General features: G+C 50.2%; 1 protein-coding gene across 2 annotated transcripts; it reads right to left on the reverse strand.

Moving 5' to 3' along the window:
* Positions 1-3455: 3455 nt before the first annotated feature.
* Positions 3456-12350, reverse strand: RAC2 (Rac family small GTPase 2). 2 transcript variants are annotated; one of them, XM_059846372.1, is made up of 7 exons: positions 12152-12339; positions 9140-9211; positions 7838-7955; positions 6328-6390; positions 5488-5647; positions 4465-4599; positions 3456-3718 (listed from the first exon to the last, which is right to left on the reverse strand). In XM_059846372.1, the coding sequence occupies exons 1-6, from the start codon at positions 12184-12186 to the stop codon at positions 4469-4471; spliced, it is 579 nt and encodes a 192-aa protein (XP_059702355.1). In that variant the 5' UTR covers positions 12187-12339; the 3' UTR covers positions 3456-3718; positions 4465-4468. The 2 variants fall into 2 exon arrangements, with proteins under 2 accessions (XP_059702355.1, XP_059702356.1); XM_059846373.1 differs by lacking the exon at positions 3456-3718 and having other exon boundaries at positions 4539-4599; positions 5484-5647; positions 12152-12350.
* Between the last annotated feature and the right edge of the window lie 4409 nt (positions 12351-16759).

Here is a 16759-nt window from a genome sequence, read left to right on the forward strand (position 1 = left end):
TACTATTTCTTTCCTTAGGTTGAAAAATATAAGTGTGTGTGTATATATATATATATATATATATATATATGTATGTATGTATATATATATATATATTTCTGCATTGAATGAGAGGAGGAGGTGGATACTGAAAGCTGAGCCTAGTCCTGGTAACAAACCATGAATAGCAGCTGGGAGGGACAGCACAGCCAAATAACCTGCACCACCCTCTCTTGACCCCCTCCCCTCCTGTCCACCCCGTTTCCCACGGCCCTCTCCCGTCTCATCTCGGGGTTGAGCTCTCTCGTAAGGACCAGGCTGGACTGGCAGAGTTGGAGGGGCGGGAGCGGGGGGTGGTCGGCAGGTTTTCTTCTCTGGAACTGCAGACTTAACTTCTGCATGGACTCATGCCCGCGGGAGACATCTGGGAAGAGCGGCCCGGGCCGCCGGGTACTTACATGTCGTCGGGATTTGCATTTTCCTCCGCTTCCCCGGGAGAATCCGTGTCATGCTTTTTCCCTTCCCCTTTCTTAAACGCAACAGAGCAAAGCGCTCCCGGAGGGGGTGAGCCCCGCCGGGCGCTGCCGGAGGCGCGAATCCTTCTGGCCGGACTTGCCCATCGCCCCCGCCGTGCCTGGCGCGGGAAGGGGCGCGGGGGCGGGCGGGGGATGCGGGAAGCGCGGCCCCTCAGCCCCACGGCTCCGCGTCTGTGCCCCGCGCAGCGCCCTCCATCCGCGGGGCTCGGGCAGGGGGAGCGCAGCGCCGGTACCGGGGGACGGGCGCCGGTAGCCAATGGGCGCCAGGCACGGAAACATCGGCAGGAGAAGGAGGAGAAGCAGGGGATGGACGGCAGGGCAGGAGAACAAAGATGAGCGGGGGGAGATACCGGGATGGAGAATAAAAGCGGGAGAGGGAGACGCAAGGAGATGGGCAGAGGGATGAGGGGAGCGCAGAAGAGGGGAGGATGAAGGAATGAGGAGTGCGGTAAAAGAAGCTGAGGACAGTGGGGGGAAGAGGGAGAGGAAGGAAAGAGGGATGTAGAGAGCAGCTATGTGATGAGAGAGTGGCATGCAGGAGGGGCGACTCGGCTCGGCTCTCCTAGGGGCACCCAGGAGACGGCCCCCTGTTCCCAAGGTCTCGCAGGCAGGACTGGCGCTGCTCGGAGCTGCAGGCACACAGCAAAACCTTCTGTCTGCCAGGGTGCTCAGAAATCGGGGCAGATGTTGAGCACACAAACCCTTCTCCCTTCTCTTCTGCCCTGTGAACACCTCCAGATGCATGGAGATGAGGGCAGATGGGCAGATAGGGGACTGTCTCTTTCAACTCTTTCCCTTTTCCTGACTCCATACATGATCTCTTGTCTTTTGAACCTTCATTGGAAAATGTTCCAGTTTAACAGCCCCAAACTTTTCTACCAAATTTAATCTCTGCTGGAAGGCACAGACCCAGAAGAAATGGATCTAAGAAAGAAAATAATCTTTGTGAGAGCAGCTGTTCCATAAAGGATTTTCCATCCCATTCCCTCCACAAAGGGCTTTGCTGTCATTGTCACCCCCTTTCCTGCCCTGCAGCCAACATCAGTGACTCCTTGTGCTGTGCATCACCCAGTTCTTGACATTTGGCACTGCTGCTCTCAGCATTTGAGCCCCTAGGGTAAATTCCAGCTTTTACAGAAGAATGAAGTATCTCTTTGAGCACAACATAGCAAGGGTCTGGCATCCAAACCTACTTGGGCAACTTTATAATGCAGCTCAAAGGTGGGCTGATGAAGGCAGTACAGGACTTCAAAGCTGCCAGGCCTCTTTGGGCCAGAACTTGGTCACAATGCTGTCTGGAGACACAGAAGAGAGAGGAATCCTCACTGGGAAAGGAATGGCATGGGTAACACTCAGAGGTTTTCTTTACCATGGCTGGGCAGGTGTCTGTAGCACCATGCAGAAGCCCCCAAGCTCCTTTGTTACAAGAAACATCCATGAAACAGCAGAGTTCTACACAGTCCTGCTAACCTTGCATAAGCACAGTCATAGCATCACAAATTCCAGGTCTTCAGATCACTCCCTCAGTGCTCTGAGTCGTGTCCCATTCTCTGCCTCAGCTGCAGTGGGGGGCTGTGCAAACTGCTTAAATTGTGTTGGGAAGAGAGCTCAGCCTGTGCCCCTCCACAGATAGGCAGATGCATGAATTTTGTTTCACACACATCACATGCATTGCTGTATGTTATAGGGGATGGGGCAGATTGAAAAGGCAAGAGCCAAGGCTTGAAAACTGGAGAGAAGTAATAAACCACTGGAATATATTGCCTTGAGTCATGCTTAGGATGCTTAAAGGAGGTTAGATAACATTTTCAAGTACTTTGTGTCCCTTGCCCTTTCACAGGTATATGCCCATACCAGAGGCTTAATTTTTACTCTTCTGGACTTACACTGACATAATTTGTGTTACCTTTGGGTGGGGCCTGGGCAATTCATCCAGCAGCCCATGTGCAGTGCAGATATTTGTGGAACTCCCTGCCACGGGGTGCCTGCCAGGGGTTGCTCTGAACTTTATCAGTAGGAAATGTGTCACATCAGTGAATTAACTGCCTCATTCAGATCTAACCGTGACTTGGAACTGCAGAAATCTCTCTGGCCGCAGGGTACCTCAGGAGCTTCACTGTGTCTGGTTGCACCTGGCATCACCAATGTACCTCCTCAGTGCAGGAAGCAGCCTTTGAAGCTCAGAAGTGTTGCTGCATCCAGGAGCAGTAATCTGGCTCAACACCATAGTTTCTCTGTGCCCTCCTAGGACTGCAGGATTTTGCAATGCCAATCATCACACCCTGAGCCGTCCCTTCTCCTGCAAGAAGTGGCAGAGGCAGCCACCCTGTAACACTTCCTCTGAAGTCGCTGAAATGCATCAGGAAAGCAGGTGCTCACAGCTGCCAGATCCATGGTACTGCTGGGATCCCTCTCTTCAGCTTAATTTTAGTGTCTTGGAGGCAATTTGTCTGGACTGGTGACTCATTCCTCCCTCTTTAATTTTTTTCCCTGCCCTCCCCCTTCCTATTCTCACTCTGCCTGTGTCTGGCAGTGTGAGAGAGTGCCAGAGCTTAGAAGGATTAATGCAGCAATGTTTTGGTGAAAAGAAGCCCCAGCAACCTGCGGGGGGCAGTCCCCTCGGAGAGGAGTCTGCCTCCAGGTGTCCCCTCCCAAAGCCTGCCTCCCATCCTCTGTGGGGCACAGAGGGGAGACAACTTTTCCTTTCAACACATGGAGACTGGGAAGAGGAAAGGCAAAAGGAATGTGGGGGGCTCAGCTGAGAACTCAGCAGCTTGGCAATCATCCTGCAGCCCCCAGGCTCCCCGTGGGCTGCCTGTCGCTGCCGAAGGAGGGGCACAGCAGGGAGGTGTCTCCAGCCCAGCTGCCCCACTGCTCACGGCCCCAGGGCTGTGTCCCCCGAGGTGCATTTTGGGGGTGCAACACATCACGGACATGACAGCAATGTACAGTCTGTTTATTACGTCTTATTCACTACATTGTAACCTCAGGGGTCCGGAAGGAAGGGAAGGGGCAGCTGGGCAGGTGAGGCAAGAGCGGAGACCTTGTGTGACCAGACAAACCAGTGCTACAGACCCACAGCAGTCTGTCAAGCCGGCAGAAGGAAAAAGAAGGAAAAACCCCAAGGTGCTGAACTCTGGGCTGCTGGAGCCATCACTCTCCTGTGTGCTGGGCAGCACGTAGCATCAGGATGAGACCGGGATCTATAGCCAAAAACACGACAGACCTCATAATACCAGCTCAACTATTTTCCTGCTCTCCTTCCCTCTGCTCTGGTGATGGTGGGAGTATGAAGGGACAGGGTCCAAACTAGCAGGCTCTCACCCTTCTCTCTCATCAGGCTCTGACCAGCTTTGACTCTTGTCCTGAAGCATCTCTCCTCCCTCTGCTGCCCTGTACTGAAGTGGAGGCAGGTGGGGACAACACAAGGAGTAAAGGACTCCTGTAGGAGAAGCTGCCACTTGCCAATGAACAGCACAAAAAGCCCCTTGAGGTGAGCAGGGCTTGATAAGAGGAAGGGCCACTGGCAACTGCCATGAATAATGAACAACTTTTTCTTTTTTTTTTCTACGGGAAAAGGCTATGGCCTCATAGGTCTCAGGGCAGGTCATCCTCAGGGCAGCCTGGATGTAGCTCCCTCTGCAGCAGAAGCTGACAAATAGTTCTTCTCTGTAAGGGCACATGTGGAAAATCCTAGGCCGCCCCACTTCAGGAGATGGGAACAAACTTGCCCACAGTCAAGCAGAAAGGAGAGGGAAGTTGGTCCTGGGTGAATCATACAACATCCTGTCCTTTTCCCCAAGCAGGCTCGGCTTCTCACTCTCTCTCCTTGAAGGTGACCCATCCCAACAGCCTCACCAGTTATATTCTGGTGGCATCTTTCTGACTCTGGGCTGAGGAGCAGGAAAGCACCACTGGTGTCACTCCCAGGGATCCCTGTCACACTTACCTGCTCAGAGGAGGCTGCATGCCCGTTTCTTTGTCCGGGTGGGCTGCGGGCACAAGACTGCTCGGATGGCCTCGTCAAACACCGTCTTGAGGCCTCGCTGCGTCAAGGCTGAGCACTCGAGGTATTTCACAGAGTCTGTTGGGAGGAAAGCAGGTGTTGCACTGGGGAGGAAGGCAGCTGGGGAAGGCAGGGGGGATACCCAGGTTTCTGCTTCTTATGCTAGAAAGCATGGCACCTGGCTCCTGCCCAAGCTGAATAAGCACATCTCAGGTGATCAAAGACATTACACATTGTCAGGACACATTTCACTCACTTAGACAGTCTTGACTTCAGGGCAAAGCTTGCCAGCTCCACTAGATCTAGGTTTGCCTACTGGCTACCCATGTAGCCAGAGCAGAGCTATTGTGTGTGTCTGACCATGTCATCCTGGCCAGACATTCCCTCTGCTGAGCTCCTTCTTGAAAACTCCCTCAAGCTGTGTTTCTCACCCTCTCTTCCATTTCTGTGTGCCACATCTGAGAAGAGCTGGATGGTGGGGTGAGACACCCGTACCTGGGATTGCATATATAAGCCCCAGCAGACAGAAGCAGAGACAGGAAACTGCAGTTGCAGCTCTTTCTGAGAGAGGTTAAAAGCCTCTCTTCTGCCTCTCCGGATATGGAGGCGTGGCCTCTGCCCACTGTGCAATAGAGGCTTGCACAGAAAAAATACCGTCCCAGATAGAGGTAAGCAGAGTAAAAGGGGAGGAGAATGTGAAAGTGTGGTTATGTGTGTATGTGGAGGATGGTGGCTAGAGAGAGGCAGAAAACAGAGGGCTGAGGGGTTGAGCCTTCCTCAAGAAGCAGATCTCCTTCCTGAGTCTCCTGAAGTACATTTTGTCCCTTGACCCTGGATGTGTCTCCTTGCGTCCCTCAGAGATACCACTGTGTGATACCACTACAAAAGCCCTGTTAAATTGAGGTGGAGCGCTTTTCTTCTGCCTCTCTCCTTTCAGTAGGTCCAAGATGATTCCAAAACACATACCTATTTCCTTGGCCAGAGCAAGACCCTGAGGATACGTTATGGGGGATAGCTTCTTCTCCTTCAGCTTCTCAATGGTGTCCTTGTCATCACGGAGATCCAGCTTTGTGCCCACAAGGATGATGGGAGTGCTTGGGCAGTGGTGCCGCACCTCAGGGAACCACTGGCAAGGGAGCAAAATGATAAAAGGGGTGAGAAGACGTCACACACATGGGCATGCACATGGGAAAACAAAGAGGCACTCCTGAAAAAAATGTCAGCAAGGTAGCTAAGAGCCTGTTCTTTCTCACATCCATTGTTGGTCACTATAGCCTGGCCCAGGCCAACTGCTGTTGCTGGGTCCTCAGGCAAAATCCCTGACAAGGAGCTCAATTTTGTTATGCAGAAGCATCAGCTGTTCTCAGCTCTCAGCCCTCGTCCGTCCCACCCAGGGAAGAACATTAACATGGTAGGAACATACTCTCGTTCCCTATTCACCAATCTCTCCCTTCTTTCCTCACTTCCCATCTAAAACCTGTGGGTATCTGCTTCTGTGCCCTATGGACCAGTCCTGTGTGTCTGTGCTTTGACAGTCCTGGCTGAAAGATACCACCAGAATATAAGTCTGTGATCTGACAGCAAAATAGCCCAGCAAGATGAATACTAACCCATTAGTAGAGTTGGCTGCCTTCTTTAAATGAATAAGAAAATGCATCTGAAGGAGGTTTCTGACTAACAGAAAAGAGGTATGACCTCTTGAACCTAGATGTCTTACTGGTAGTCTCCCCCCATAATCACCGTTCTTGCAAGACCACCACCAACATCACCTCCCTCAGCCCCTGGTGGACCAGGAGAGGGTCTCACCTTAGCACGGACGTTTTCATAAGATGCCGGGCTGACAAGGGAGAAGCAGATCAGGAAGACATCCTGCAGGCATACAACCATGGTGCAGAGTTAGGATGGGATCATAGGATGGCATGATGAAGCAGGAAGGAGGGGGGAGGGGAGGAAAGGTCTGTGTGAGCAGCACCCTCCCTCTGCAGCAGAGGGTTGTGCTTGGGAAAGCTCTCTCTATAATATAAAAGTTCTGACTGCTGCTTCTTGCCTCCAGTAGAGAGAAAGATCTCTGTTCCCCTGAGTCATGGTAACCATAGCCACCATTATCAGAAGAGCCAAATGGTCAACTCTGAGGACGGGGTTTTTGTGGTTGGCACACTCATCCTCATGGGAAACAGCCTGACAGCTTCCTGCTCATTTCTCACGGAACACCAGAGGGCTTTCAGGCCAAAGTAATTTTGCCTACATTTGAGACAGACCTAGTTTCAGCCTAAAAAGTATACACACAGGACTCAGAGGAGGCAGTTTTAGCTCTCCAGGTAAGCGATTCTCTTGGGCATGGTAGAATTCAGACTTCTGTTAAACCAGAGCAAGCCAAACAAAACCAATACCATACCAGCTCATCAAGGTTGTATCTATTTCATCCAGCTTCACCTAGCTGGAGCAGTGGTGCCAGACCCAGCCTATCCACTTCCATACTTCTACAGTCATCAGAGACAAAAAACCTTGGAGAAACATTCCTCCACCTATCCTTGAGATATGTCCCAGGGTGAATGCAAGCATGCTGTTGAGAAATAGACCTGCTTGCATTGACTGCGGGCAAAACCATCTTATACCAGGTGTCTGATTTTTAGGTGGCCGAACCTAGCTCAAACAAATAATTTCTAATCAATTCCTAACCCTTTTGACTGCAGTGGCAACCTTCAGACTAATGTCTGATGCAGCAAGGTCTTTCTGAGCTTGCCAAAACACTGCTTGAAACAACATCCTCCAGGGAAGGTGATTCTCAAACCCTGAAATCACTCTGTCAGTGTGGTGAAAGACTGGTGAACACAGTGTCTGAGGCACCCATTTGTTCTGCTAGAGGCACCAGCAGATCAAACACATGCCCACAAATGACATCTCTTTTAAAAGGCAGAAGTCAGGAGAGTGGGGTTCACAGAAATGTGACAAGCTCCTGCCTCAGCTCTTAAATTCCATGAACCACCTTAACTTTACAAAGGGAAGGTTTTTTCCAGAGCTGTGTAAGGCATCTGCCTCACAAAGAGTCAGTGTCAGCTGGGCTCAAGAGTGTCTTTGAAAGTTTCCTTTTCTTGCTCAGTTACGGGAGTTTAGATAAAGGATCCAAAATATCCTTAAGGTATCTCTCAACTTTTGGTTTCAAGGCAGTTGTATATCAACAGGGATATTCTCATACAAGGCCAGAGAGAGGCAGTAAGAATCCTGTCACTGTTCTGTGGCACATGTTGAGTTTTGCAGTGAGGGACGGAGATGTAGCTGAGGGAGGAAGGGAGGAGGGGAATGGAGTGTGACCCACCGTCTGCGGGTAAGAGAGCGGCCTCAGCCTGTCATAATCCTCTTGTCCAGCAGTATCCCACAGTCCCAGATTTACAGGCTTGCTGTCAACCATCACGTTGGCAGAATAGTTATCAAATCTGAAATTCAGAGACATAGGCCATGGCTCAAACAAGGGAAGAGGGAGCCCTTCCAGTAGTGTAGGTGGGGTTCACTATGTGCACCCAGGAGCAAAGGCTGGTGATTCCTCTTTTCAGCTCACCTGGGTGAGCTGATTTCCTGTTAACCTCCACTTTATGGAATTCCCACTCACCAACCTCCTCCCCATCATTCAGCTGTCCTGAACAGGTGCCTGGCTGCAGCTGAACTTTTGACACCTTGCATGCAAGTTCACAAATAATTTTCTTTTCCCACTTTTTTCCCCAATATCCTTCCCACAACCATGCCTGCTCTAGAGCCAAGCCCCTGTCTTTCTTCTGTGTTCTAAAACCTAGTTTTATTCTTAGAAGTGAAGAAGAATCCATGTCTCTGTAGTTTGCTGCACTCCTCAATAGCCCTGCTGGAACTAAGAACAATGCATCCCATCACTCTTTGACAACCGAGCTTGAAATATTTTAGAACAACTGTCAGGATTGCATGCTTAGGAGTAAAGTCGTGGTAGGGAAAAAAAAGGATAATAAAGCAATAGAGAAGTTCCTGCCCTCATCCTAGAAAATTTTACTTCCTGGTCCTTTTGGTACTGTTTTTCCCCAGATTAAGGGAAACCAGTGATAGGGAGGAACCAACACAAAGGTCCATTGAATGTGCTCATGGCATCTGCATGTTAGAAGGGACATGATTTAGTAGAGGGCTTGGCAGGGCTTGGCTAGTGGTTGGACCTAATGATCTCAGAGGTCTTTTCCAACCAATTCTGTGATTCTGCTCCATGCAGAATCTATGACTGCTCCAATGACAGCAAGTGCTTTGGACAGGGAAGGAAATGGGGCCCCATGTCCATCCACCTGCCTTCTCTTGGGTCTGACCCAGTTGTTGCAGCCTAGTGCCTGTTTGTTTTGGCCAGCAGGATCCCATCTGCTACTTGTAAACTTAGCAAGCAGATAGACCTTGAGTTGGCTGGAGTCTCCCAAATATCCCATTTATACCAGGGTTTTATATGGTTGCTTCTTGTGAAAGGTAACAGATCCAAAGTTAAAGAGACCTTCACCGGATTTCCTCTCTTTGGCATGGAGATTGTGGCCCATGGAGCGCACAACAAGGGGTCACTGAGCCCCTTCACATCCTGCTTTTCATGCTTCCCACCCACTCCTGTTTATGAATTACTCACACAGTGGGGATGTATTCTCCTGGGAAGGCATTGGTGGTATAGCTGATAAGGAGACAGGTTTTTCCCACAGCCCTGGAAGAGAAAGAAAACAGTGGCAGGAATTCATGGCGGTGCAGGCAGTCTTGCTAGGGTGAGATGGAGATGGGGCAATCCTTCCACACCTCTAACCTAGCCCTATCCAGAGACCCCTGGAAGCAGAAACACATTCACAGGGCCAGACAGTGCACAACCACAGGTTAGAAACCTGGCAGGAAGAAAGACAGGGTGTTGCCCAGAAATGTTTGTTGTCTTTGAGCATGAAGGCTTGTTTTTACAGTCTAGTACAGAGATGGCTCAGGTAAAACACATCCACTCTGAGATGGAGGTGGGAGCCCATTTTGCAGTGCATGCTCACAGTCAGGACAGGTGCACTGGCTTGGTGTGCCATGACAAAGCTGCCATGCCAGCTTCAGCACTCGACAACAGGCACTCCTGCTTTGCGGCTGCTGTGGCCAGGGACTGGTAGCAACTTTTACTGACTTACTCAGTCTTCCCCACCTGCAGTAAGCTGCAGCAACACCAGCACAGAGAGCTGTAAGGAGCCAGAAAGGTGCCTGCCCTCATGGCTGATGGAGGCTGCTGGGGGTGTCTCTGAGCCAGAAGCTTCCTCTCCCCTCAGCCTCCCCCACAGCCTGCTGCAGCAGGATGGAGTGCAAGGTACAGCACAGTCCAGACTGGGTGAGAGCATTGGCGGGATAAGGAGCAATAAGGCCATCCTGTGGGGGAAGGTGTTGTGGGCAAGCTGAGGCCTGAGGTCAGGGAAAGAACTGTAAGAAAATAAAGCAGCCAATACAGGTGTTGGAAAGAAAATCCTCTTGCTGGGATGCTGTTTCTCATGTTTGTGTGGCCTAGGAAAGCTCGGCCTTGTTTCAGTTACGAACACAGGAAATGGAGGTGGTGACAGCAGCCTGCCTCAACTAGCACAGCCCAGGGGGAGGGAGAGGTCTTTCCTGGGCAAAGGTTGGCATTCTGCTGCTGGGGACTCTCAGACCATCTCACTGTACCTGCAAAGTCCCCAACCACAGGGCTGCAGTTCTGCCTTTTGTGTGTCCTTGACAGGCATCCTGCTCACAAGGCACCTGCCTCTGTTGCTGGACTGTGGGGCAGCTGAGGAGGAAGCTGAGTTTTCAGCATGCTCTGACATTTGTTTCTTCCTCCTGCCACCCCCCTTTCTTAGATCCTCCTCTCTCAGTCCCTGCTCTTTCCCCAGGTGCCTTGTTTCCTTCTTATCATGGAGTTATCCAGGGAGGTGAAGCTCTGTAGGAAATGCCTCAGGAGATCTGTGGGCCTGCCAGTGGATCGGTCATGGATGAGGGGGAGGTTCTGAGCTGGTGTGGTTGAACAGAGAGCTGTGCAAAGGGTCAGGGAAGGGGTGAAGGTTACAACAGAGAGGGGAGGTTAGTGGCATCTGCAGGCTCCTGTGATTGAAGCCAGGGCGTATTGAGAGGTCAGTGATGTGGATTTGGATGGAGGGGATATGGGGGGAGAACAGCTATGGGACAACACGGGAGTTGAGTGATAGGAGAAGGTCCTGAGGCTGTTAGGGTTGAGCCAAGAGGGTGACATTGCTGGCATGCTGGGAGGGAGCTAAGGGGTGGTGAACCAAGAGCTCAGAGCAATGGGGGCTGAGCTGCAAGATGGTGAGAGTGTACAGAGGTGCAGTGTACAGAGAAGCAAAATGACGAGACAGAAGACATTTAAGAGGAATTGAGGTCCAAGGGGTTGAGAGCAGGACTGTTACTGATAATAACAGTCTACCATTGGTAACAGAGGACATGTGCTGGGGTTAACCATGATGTGAGGGGATGCTGCCTCGAGAGAAGGCTACAGAGTTGGTGCTGTGCGTGAGGGGCAAACTGGGGGCTGGGGAGCTGGGTAACAGATAAATGCCCAGTGGAGTTGTTTATCCAGCTCCAATTTAAAGCCTTCAGGGGACCTTTCTTAGAGGTTATGGTTTTTATTTGGGGCTCTGTCTTTCCTCATCTCTTCTCCTGGCCCCTTGCCCCAGCCCCTGAGAACGTCTGACATGTATGTGTGCAGACATCTTCTTTCCCAGGCAAGGTCTAAAGGAGGAAGTGACTGTGGGGAGCAGCACTGCTGTAAATGTCTCCTCATCTGCTACCTTAGAGCTGCCCCAGAGAAGTCTGGCCACCTTCTAGGTGGAAAGGAATCAAGCTATTCCATTCCAAGCACAGACTCTCCTCCTTCCCTCCCTTGCGTTTACTCATCCCACAGGGTAAGAAGACTGCTCTGTCCTCTGTATCCTTCCTGCCCCAGGCAGTGATGACTGCTTAACTCATTGATGGTGTGAATCAGGCCATTTCCAGGCATCAGGGGACACGGGCAGAGAAGCCACCATGTTGTGAAGGCAAGGTTTTGTTAGCTCCCACTCCCAAAGTCGCCTATACTTGTGCCTATCTCAGTTGAAAGAGCTTCTTCTTGTGCCCACAGAGGGCCCTTGGAGCAGTCTCCAGCACACTCCAGTACAGGGCTAACCTGCTGAGAAAGGCTGAATATGGAGATCCTGAGAGACATCTTGCCAGGACCAGAGTGCCATGCCCTCTCCCAGTCATTCCCAGTGAGCACACGGCTTTCAAGGAGCCATTCACCTTCAGGAGAGCACTTGCACCTAATGGGTTTTAAATCTAACTCCTGCCTACAAGTTGAATCCGGCAGGAACACCGTTACCTCGTGTGCGTGGGACAGACCTGCTGTATTTCCCATAGATGCAGATGGAAATGCAGATGCACGATCAGTATTTCCATGCAGATGCCCTGTGAAATGCCCTCTTCCACGCTGTCCCAGAGGAGTGTCCCTTGCCCCGGGGAGGGAGGAAGAGCATGTCTGCAGTAGCAGCAAGCCTGCAGGAGGTCAGAAGCCAAGCGGGGCAGTTTCCCCAAGCATCCCCCACTCTCCGTGCCCCGGCCAGAGGCTGTCCCGCCCCGCACCCCGGCAGACCCGCAGGGTACGTACCCGTCTCCCACCACCACACACTTGATGGCTTGCATGGCTCCGGACCCGTGGCGAGGACGGTGCCCGAGGCAAAGGGAAGTCAGACCAAGGCAAACAGCAGGGAGGGATGGGCAAATGTGGGTATCAACAGCAGGTTGCAAGGAGGGAGGAAGTGGAAGAGGGAACTTCTCCGGGCGGTCACCCTCGGGTCCCTCCGCCCCTCCACCGCAGCGCAGCGCTGTGGCAGAGGCCGCTGGCTGAAGGCGGAGCCGCTGTGGCTCCTTGGTCGGGATGATGGCTGCTGTAGTATTTCTCATTCTCCCTGCCTGTATCACCCACTCCCTTCCCACCTCATCCCAATGAACAGCGGGGGACATCAAACTGCTTTTCCAGGGGAGCTGGACAAGGGTTAGAAGCGGGGTGAGAATGTGGAAGGGTGGGTTTTCTCCTGCCTCCGTTATCATCCAAGCTTTGGAGGAGGTGTTAGCGGGGAAGAGAATGTGAAGTAGGAGTACTAGGGTGATGAGGGATAATGAAGGTTTTTCAGGTCTTACCAATGCCCCTAAGTGTCAAGGGTGAAACATCACAGGGAATAATACTCTGTGAAGGCTGAACAAGGAAGTCATGCAGCCTCTAGAAGGCAGCTGCGACCCAATGTTCCTCCTCTGCTGTGGGGATAAGGTATTGCTGCACTTACTTACCTGCCCAGACTACTAGTACCTCCTTCTCTTCCTCAAGCTGAACCCCGACTCTCTCTGGCAGTCCTCATCGTCCTCAGAAAATAAAAGATTTTTAGAGCTAAGCATCGAGAAGAAGACAGCAATCACCCTAAGAAAGAAGAGACAAGAGCAGAATGATTCCAGGAAGCTCTATTGCTTTCTTTACTGAAATGAGGGTTTGCCTCCTCTTCCTTCTTTCTCCTCCCATGCAACATTAAGCCTTGAAAAGAGTGTATGTGTGCACATCTGTGTGCTCCAGCCTGACCTCACGAGTGGATGGGTTTTATAGAGATGGGATATGGTGGCACAGAATTAATTAAGAATTTGGAGGCTAATTAGAGCAAGAACAGTGGTTTTGCAGCTGGGATGTTCCTGAAGGAAGGAACTCTGAGTAAAGTGTTTCTCCAAAGGCTGATGACCTTTGTGCTGCTGCAGCCACAGGAGGCTGTTGTGACTGACCTGCTCTGGAGGAGAGCCCTCCCAGCTGTCCCTCAGTGCTGGCTGCAGCCCAGAAACCTTCAGCCATGGAATGGTTCCAAGCCTTGCTGCTCTTTCAGAAGCATGAAGTGACCAGCTGTACGAGGTGTTCCCTCTGTGGGTGGTAGGGAAAGGGGAGGAAGGAAACCCACTGACACCTCTGCAAATGAGAGCAGGAATGGGACACAGGAATCCAGGTCAGAGAAGGACATAAGAGAGAGGGACAAAGGCTTTTACAGAGGGGAGCTGGAAAAGACAGGCAGGTACAGAATATATTAATTCAGTTAGAAGGCAGCTGTATCAGGCTCTAGAGAATGCTACTGGTGGAAAGACAAAAAACATTCTAGCACCTGGTGGCAGGGGTGAACAAGGACCACTGACCTGCTGAACACCTGAACACTACTGTTTGCTTTTGTCCTGGTAGTCTGGCATATGGACTTGTGGGACTGGCAGTGTGGAAGGGACTGGTGAAGACCAGTTTAATTGGTCAGGGAAGAGGGATTGTTGTGGAGAACCCACATACAGGTGGGCCCCATGTCAAAGACACTGTAAATCTGCATGTCCAGCAAAGAGCTATGAAGTCCTGTCAAGAGCCCATTTCTGAGCAACTTACTTTTGCAAGATAATTCCCTGCAACTGCAATGGACAGTCAGTTCTTGTCCAGTCAGAAGTCTGTGCTGTGAATCTATAAACATCCTTCCTCCACCAGTGATTCTGCAGAGGGACAGCAGGGATCTACATAAAAGATTTCAGGATGCTTCTTTCCATCACATTTAAAAATGGGATTATTTAATAATGGGATATTACACTCAAATAACACATACAGTAATCACTCTAAGAACAACTGGCACCTGCTGCATTAATACCTTTCAATTGTACATGCTGCAGGAAAAGGAAGGAACCTGCAGGAGACAGGCTCATAACCCTGGACTGAGAATATACAGATGTGTTGCAGCTGCTCCGATGTCCTCTCTCACCACCAAGAGGTGCTCTTGACATGAGTTTCCTTCTGCATGTGCAGCAGGGCACACATCTGGGGTTTCTTGTTCCCTCTGCTGAGCTTGAGGGAGATGCTAATGGGAATTAATTGCTCAGTGAGACACTTTGGTGCTGGGAGGCTTTCAGGGTCCTGAGCTGGGTCACCTCAGAGTGACCCAGATGTGTTGGGTTTGCATGGCACCCATGTGAGACTGCAGGGCAGGGATGAAATGCATGATACTGCTTTTCCCCAACAAGAATCCAAAGCAGTGAGGACCACCTATCTCTCCCTTTCTGGGGTGTTCTGCCCCCTCAAGGATGATGGAATAAAAGTAAGGGGGCTCTTTCAGAAAGGATGCTTGCACATCACAGCCCTGTACAGGAGGGCAGGGGCTGAGCAGGAGGCTTGTTCTTCAGCACAAACAGAATAGCAGGGAGGATTCTTTCATGGAGGCAGCACAATGCTCATTTCTTTGCATCTACAGGACATGGTCACAGCATGTCTTCTCATCACCCTGGATATTTTTTGATGTGACCTCTCTCTCAGGCAGTCTTGAGTGGCCATGAGAATTTTTCTCTGTGCATTGGGTGCTCACCAGGGTAAACATTAACTTGCTTCAGCCTGACGGGGCTGCAAACTGTCCCCACTTCCTATATTCCCCTTTTGCACCTTCCCACTTCCCCTTTGACACAGCTCCATATCATCTGTCTCCTGCTTTTAGTTCTTGCTTTGCTGCTTCTCTTTTCCAAAATTCCCACTCCTCCCCATTGCTACTTCCCCTCCCCCTGTCACTGCTGTGGTTTCTCAGACTGCCACAGTTGCTTGAAAAGCCTGGCCTGACTTAAGAGCTCAGATCATAACTGAAGTGGGCAATGATGTTCTGCAGTCCCTCTTAGAGAGGCTGTGGAGTTGTTTCATACAGGGTCTCTTTTCTGATGGGGCTCTCCTCTCCAGCCTAAATTTGTTCTATAAAACAGAAGCTTAGAAAAAGTATGAAGTTCCCAATCCAGCCTCACTGAAGACAAGCTGCCAACATTTACATGCGTCATAAGCAACTCAACTTGCAAAAGGCGCTTACTTAATCTTGTTCCTGTCTTACTCATGGGCTGTTCTGGAGCCCAGCCCTACTGCAATCAGGGGCAGGTGGTGCATTCCTGACCTTGTGTTGGGGAGGTTTCTCTGTTTTCTGAGTGTGACTGCTCTCAGCCTTTACACTTTGGGCCAAAACAGCAGTTCTTCTGCCATCTTCCTACCTGGAGCACTGAAAGAGGTTCACCTCCTCCACCTCCTCCACCTCCTCCTCCTCATCTTTTCCCTTATAGATCTGGGTAAGCAGAAGAGCATGGCACAAACCTTTGGGTTTCATGTTCTTTGTGATGGCTGTTTCATACTTGTACTCCCCCCAGTCAAGAAATTTTTCACAGACAGTTAATCATACCACGGTTTTGTGGCTTGACCTTATCTGGTTCTCTGTACTTCTGCAGGTCCCCAGTGATGCTGATGTGGGTTTTCATTCCCAGGGACATTTTACTATCAGCCAGTGACAACCCCCATCTTGCTGATGATACCAGTGTGCCACTTTAATATCAATAAATACAGATCAATATCTGACTGTGCATTCTTTCCCACGAGGTGCTTAGACAGTTGAACGACATTTTTCACCTTCCTGTTGTAGAAGGAAGGTAACAGGGACTAAAGATTGTATGTGTAAATTCAAACTTGAGTGTCAGCTGTATGACTTGATTGCCCTCCCTGCTAGCACTCTCTGTATGTTATCAGATATTAGATACACTGTGTTTCATAAATACAGATCTCATACTTATCTTTACTTGTAAGAGATGATGTCTTCTAGGAAGGCTGCACCAGGGAAGTGAAAAGACCTGTTTAGAGTACTAAGAAAATCTATAGCTACTCTGTTTTACAAGACTCATATTTCCTAAGCCACCAAAGTAAAATCTTGTGCTTCCCTTCCACCACTTTATTTCAAAGACATAAAGCTTCAATCTTGCTGCACTTTCAAGTCAAACAAAAAAATTAAAATCCCTCTGGCTCTTCATTCAAGTTTATCAGACTCTAAGTGACCCTTCTGTAATCTTTATAAGAGGGTTTCTTCTTGCCTATGGCCTTTTATAATCACCATCTTTCTACCTTTAAAATAGACTCCAGTCTCTAAGCCCAAACAGAATGGCAGCCTAAGCCTCCTGAAGGGGCTATTGAATTTGAACAGACCTGTACATTGTTGCTCTGTGGAGACTTGTGGGAAGACAGCTGATATGTTCAGCACAGAGAAATACATGGCACTTTGTCCCTGCCTTTATGCCCTTGAAAGCAGTAGGAAATATTTATATGTCCTTTTTAGTTACACAATTATTTTAAGCCTGTACCAAGCAGCAGAAAAGTGCACGCACATTGTTAATTTGATATTTTCCATCATGACCACCAGAACAACAGATA

The sequence above is a fragment of the Haemorhous mexicanus genome, chromosome 5 (genome assembly GCF_027477595.1).
Source record: "Haemorhous mexicanus isolate bHaeMex1 chromosome 5, bHaeMex1.pri, whole genome shotgun sequence".
Classification (NCBI taxonomy): Eukaryota; Metazoa; Chordata; class Aves; order Passeriformes; family Fringillidae; genus Haemorhous; species Haemorhous mexicanus.